We start from the raw sequence: 5788 nt of genomic DNA on the forward strand, positions 1-5788 counted from the left end.
CCACAAACATTATGGTGTTTGTCATTAAACTTTTATTAAAGATAAGTATCATTATCATAAATATATATATACCCACTCCCAAAATACAGTATTGGCCTGTGGAACCTCCCCAGTGCACAGGCAAATGACAATTTCAAACACCACTCAATTACATAGATGTTTAATTTTTTTTATCCTTTGGGAAATCAGATTTGAACACAAAGCATCCTCAGATTCGGATGAGTCTCTTCCAGTCATGATGGGACCGAGTGACATGATTCAGCTCTCCCCTTCTGATATTTCCCGCAGCAGAATGTAAGAAGGGCTTCACAGATTTCTGGGCTCACCTCGGTTTGGGACAGTGGGGTGGCACTAGAGATGACATCCAGGCGGTATTAGAAGTGTCGGAGATCCCATGTGGGTAGCCCCCCCCCCATCAAAAATACCCTGACAAAAAGAATCTTAGGGAAGAAAGGGTTTATTTGGTTCACAATTCCAGGTTGCCATCTATTATTGCCGGGAAGTCAAGGCAGGAACTTAAAAGCCGTGGGGCACATCCGTGCTCCCAACAGAGAGAGGATAAACACATTGCTTGCCCTCAGCTGGCTTTCTCCTCTCATACTGTTCAGGACACCCTGTCTAGGGGACAGTGACACCCACAGTGGACTGAGTCTTCCTCCATTGATTGGTAATAAAGAGATATTTCTCTTTACTCCCTTCCAGCATGGTTGTAGGTTGTGTCAAGTTAACAGTCAAAACTACCCAGAACAGCATCCAAAGTGCAGGCATCGGGAGCTGATCCCCATGACCCCTGCATGGAGGTAGTAGAATGCCATGACGCAAATCAGCTCAACAGGGGCTGGAGAAAGCAAGCGTGCAGCCATGGGCTCCCTTTCCCCAGCACCAAAACCACAAGACGATACCACACACACACAAAATGACATTTGGCCAAGGAACCCACTTTTCAACATGTATTTAAAATGACTGCCTGGGAATTAGAGGATGCTGCTTTTAATTGATTTTAAAACCTTTTTTGCTATTATTATGCTTCATTCCAACTTGTTCATCCCAGGTGCATGCAGCCTGTCTCAACCCTGAGCTTGGTCGGTTTCACTCTGCCTCCAGGGACAATCTAAGGTCATTTCTGAGGATCGGTCTTGCCCTGGGAGTTAGGTTAAAAGGCAGGGAACCGGAGACACCTGAGGCAAGGGCCCCAACAAATTTTCCTATCAAATTCTCAGCCAAATGAAAGAACTTTACAAACCCTAGAGGTGTAATTTGAGCGTTTATTTCTAACACACCTGCCCCCCCCCCCCCGTGTTCGTGCACAGGGGTTGGCATCATGGACAGCCAAAAGGAAATAATAAGCAAAGAGCCTTGGAGGTCAGTGTCTGAAGGAGCCTTTGCAAAGGTCATATTTGTTTCCATTTTATTACGCCTGTGCATTCACAGGCCCACCATGGGCTTTCACCACGGGGATCTCAGGGACTGAACTAAATTTGCCAGACTTGGCAGCAAACACCTTAACCCACTGAACCATCTTACCCAGGCCAGAAGGGACATTGGTGTTCACTTCCATGCCAGCACCCGCACAGGCTGCAGTAGCTCAGCTGGTGTCAAGACACCTCCTTTGAGAAGTCCCCTTAGGACCTATGAATAATTACAGGTGTCTCCTCCCAACCTCACCTGAGCCAAAGTCCCAGCCAGAGACAGGAGTAAATGTCCCAAAGTACCAGGGGAGCCCAGCCTAGAAAAGGCTAAGATGCCAGTCCCAATGTGATGAATACAGAAAATTAATTCATTTTAAAAACATGCTATGAGGAAGTAAATTCTTCCAAATGGAGGGGTGGGAAAATGTAAACAACATCTCATCTATTTTTTAAACGGTGCCCAGCAGCTGCCATATTAAATTCGGCTTGTTAATTATTTAGTCTGCCACTAGGCTGCAGACTCGGTGGAGAATCCAGATGGTGTCTGAAGCCTGCCTTTGTTCTTTCAAAACAGCATCCTGAGAACAGTGGCTGGCGGACACTTCCATACTGCCTCTGCTGCTGCAATCCTGATGGTAAAAGCTCACTCAGCAGGGTGGTATATGTGTTTCACTTCTGCCTGGAGGCTGGAGCTTAAAAAACCCTCTGGGTTTGTAACTGTGAGCCACTCCTTCAGCTCATGTCCCCACCATAGCACACCTGGCCTTTGGCACATACTTGCCTTGTGACAAGTGTGCAGCTATCTGATTGTGCAAAAGTGAGAGCGATCAAGGCAACCTCACACACTAAAGAGAAGATCGGAGGCACCTGCTATGCCACATCCCAAGCAACAAAACTAGCCTGGTGCCCGCATGTAGACACCTGGCTCGGTCATTTGTGCATGTGTGAAATGCACATAACTTCATGATAAAGCTAGTCTAAACAGGAGGCTTTCGAGAATTCCACAGATAGCCCCAGGGCCAAGTCACAGAAATCAAACAGAACCAGGAAGAAGTAGACCAACACGCAAGCCAACACCCAGGACAGAGGTGGCAGTGTGCGGGCAAAGAGAGATGCTGGTGACACCTTGCGTAGCACCAGCCGCAAGCTTCTGAGAGAGCAAGCACATGAGAAGGTATGTTAACGGTGTGCCTGTAGAGAAGGCTGAGGGCTGGGTCTCCACCACATCTGGGCTCCAGGGGGAGTCACTGAGTCACCTCGGTTGCCTCTGCTGACAGCCAACTCCGTTGCAAGAATGAAGTATGGCTACCTGCAAAGTATGCCTGTCATCTTCAACGCAACCGCAAGTGTGGGCAGAGGTGACCACATCGGCATATGTTCCAGGGCACTGTGCATATACCAAGAGAACCCGTGACGGACCATCTTCTCAGCACTGAGTGCTCACTCATGTCTGCTGTCTGCTCATGATCTGTGTGAATGCAATGAGCAAATATGTCGGACGCATGCATGAATAAACGGAGGGTCTGACAGCAGGGCGGCTGGTGCCAGGTTCTGACACCAGCTCTTCCACCACAGATAACAAAGCTGCCATGTTGTCACAAGCCTCCGTTTCCCCTCTCTCAAAAGATCCAGCTGGACTTGGTTTTGATGGTGTTTGTGATCCCTAGTACACACCCAGGAATGATGACCCTTTCTCTTTACCTTGCTCAGATTTTTACACATTCTGAACTAGGGGTCAGAACATGGTGCTGTATGAGTTTGAAGAATGTCATCTACAGAAGAACCCACACACACACCAAGAGTTAATGGAAGAGACTCAGAGGAGAGACAGGAACAAGGGTGGGAATGAGGCCCTGGAGGCAGCTTCCAGCCTCCTCCAACCCGACGGTGCTCTGACCGTTGAGTGAGTTTTCCTGAGTTCAGATGAGAGCATATTGCAACGTTTATAATTGCACAAAGCCTTTGCTCCAAGAGCACAGTTAAATCTAGTAAAGTACAAAGCAGGTGGGAAGTGGTAATTCCCACAATGCAGAGCAAGACTACATGCCTGGTCATTTTGGCTGAATGGCCATGAGCCCCTGTTTTTACCCAGCTCTGAAAACCTTCAGGGTTAAATTCCAAACCACAGCTCTCAGCTGATCTATGACCGTGTGGTGAATTCAGTGTGAAGAGCCAGGGTCCGGTAGGATCACAGATGTAGGGAGAGCCCCTAGACTGGGCCCTACCTCCATGCTCTGTGGACTAGCAGCCCAGGTGCCTGCAGAGTTCCTGAACACCCATACAGACCATGCCTGTACCTGGCTTCCCTTGAGTTTGAACTTAGAGGTCTGAAGTACTCCAGGGCTGTAACTGGTCACCATCAGTCTACCGATGCATTCTGTGCAGAGACCAGCTGCCCCAGAAGGTTCAGAGGAGATGCGACCCTCACTGGAGTTTCAGCAGTAGGGTTGGTCTATTCAGCAAGACTCAGCAATGGCTTCTCAGCCTGATTTCTATGGCCATATAACCCAGTTTCCTTCCAGGACAGAGGTGAGCTAGTGTCTGCAGGCATGCATGTCTCCTGGGACCATATTGAAGACTCACTGGGTACCAAGTGGCTAACAGACTCAGTACCTAGATACATCATTTAAGTGAGGGGAGAGGCCTGAGACAGCCGGTTCATCCCAGACTTAGCATTTAAAAAGTGCAAAGATTGGGAAGTGAGAGGCAGGGAACTCGGGAAAGGGACTAAAGGGTGCTAGTTAGCTTTAAGATACCCACCCCAAGCTTCTCCCACCACCACCCTCTCCCAAAGAATGGGACGCTCATCTGGGGACCACCAACTGAATTACAATAGCACTAGATCCTCGTTCCTGCTCCATCTGCAGGCTGAGTCTTTGGGCAAGTAAGTGACCCTGGATGCTGGTTCCTAGCCTGTAAAATGGGAATGATCACATTCATGGCTTCATATGTATACTGAGCCCTGAAACGAGCAGGTGAAGGCATGTCTCAGTCTTTGAGAACATAGTGCAAAGGCCTGAAAGATGAGATGTGTTATTGCTCTGGGTACCAAATGGGAACAAGTCTGTTTGCTCGGGCATCCATTCCTGCATGTGCAGGGTGTTGAGAGCAGTGCCTTGCCTTCCTCCTCCTCTCTCTACCCGAGACAGTTCCCAGCAAGGCCATCCCAGATCTTCCCAAAGCATCACCAAAGGATATCAGAAGTTTGTCCCAGGTGCCACAGAATCCCCTCAGAAAGCAGGACAGTCCTGCTCCTGAGAGGCCTCCAGGGCCTGCCAGTAAGTGAGCAGGTCCTGGGGCTTTATAAAGTGGCAGGCCACAATTCTCCGAAAGCGGCACACCGAGAAGCGCAAGCCACCAGGGAAAAAGGTCTGTTTGGTGTGGAGCTCCTCCGGCCGGATCTTCAGCTTGGCCAGGCAAAGCCCGACAAACACATCCTCCAGCTTAAGGAATGGGACACTCTCTGAGATGTTGTATACTTGGCTTGCCACATCGCTGGAAAAGACATAACCAGTACCAGAGCAGAAAGGTGGGTACCTGTCCCAGGGGTACTCAAACTTACTCACAAACCATTTGTTGAACTTCTGCCTGATTGGAAAGTCGTTGGGCTTTATGTAGCCCGTGAAGAACCTGGTTGTTTTGTTTTTCTTTAGCAGCAGTTCAGTTAGATAGCCAACATTCACGAACATGTCAGAGTCTGTTTTCATCACGAAAGCCGCCTGAGGACAGAAGTGGTGGACCCATTCCATGCCCATCATGGTCTTTAGGGTCAAGTTGAAATAGACGTCCTTGAAGTCCTTCTGGATGATGTCACGGTGCTGCTCGCTCTCCTGAGCTATGGCGTCCATCTCATTGTTGCTGTCCAAGGTCCCCAGAAGGAAGAAGGTCCTCACATGCTGTCCCCGCACCTCTGTCTCTCCACCCCAGGTCTTGCGGATGGCCATGCGAGCTGCCAGCTGCTGGTGGGATGATGTCACCAGCAGCACCAGGAAAGGTGGCTTCTGCTTGCAGTCTACATCCGGAAGCTGGAGGAACTTCCCTTGATCCTTCTTGAGAACAAACGTGAATTCTTTGAAAGGGACCATGCTGAGGTACAAGCAGAGAGCGCCCATCATCAGAAGGAAAGCATAAACCAGCTTCATCTTCGAGGTCATCTGAAAGAACAAAGACAAACTGCCAGGTCGCCCGTTCTGGTGTTCCAAGCATAGTACCTGGGGCCAGAATTTATGTTTTACAAGTAACTGACAGAGAAGTATTTGTAAGTTCCCAGCACAGGGCTGGAGAGACCACTCAGTACATAGGAACACTTGCTACCAGCACCTCCTGTGCTTGCAATTCCAGAGGGTCCAGCGCCCTCTTCTGGCCTCTGTGGGGCACTG

At 49.3% G+C, this 5788-nt stretch overlaps 1 protein-coding gene across 1 annotated transcript; it reads right to left on the reverse strand.

Annotated features, from left to right (window-relative positions):
- Positions 1-4639: 4639 nt before the first annotated feature.
- On the reverse strand, positions 4640-5551 carry B3galt5 (beta-1,3-galactosyltransferase 5). Its single transcript, XM_035443445.1, has one exon. It carries the CDS (start codon positions 5549-5551, stop codon positions 4640-4642), a length of 912 nt encoding a protein of 303 aa, XP_035299336.1.
- Between the last annotated feature and the right edge of the window lie 237 nt (positions 5552-5788).

Source organism: Cricetulus griseus, chromosome 4 (assembly GCF_003668045.3).
Source record: "Cricetulus griseus strain 17A/GY chromosome 4, alternate assembly CriGri-PICRH-1.0, whole genome shotgun sequence".
Taxonomy (NCBI): domain Eukaryota; kingdom Metazoa; phylum Chordata; class Mammalia; order Rodentia; family Cricetidae; genus Cricetulus; species Cricetulus griseus.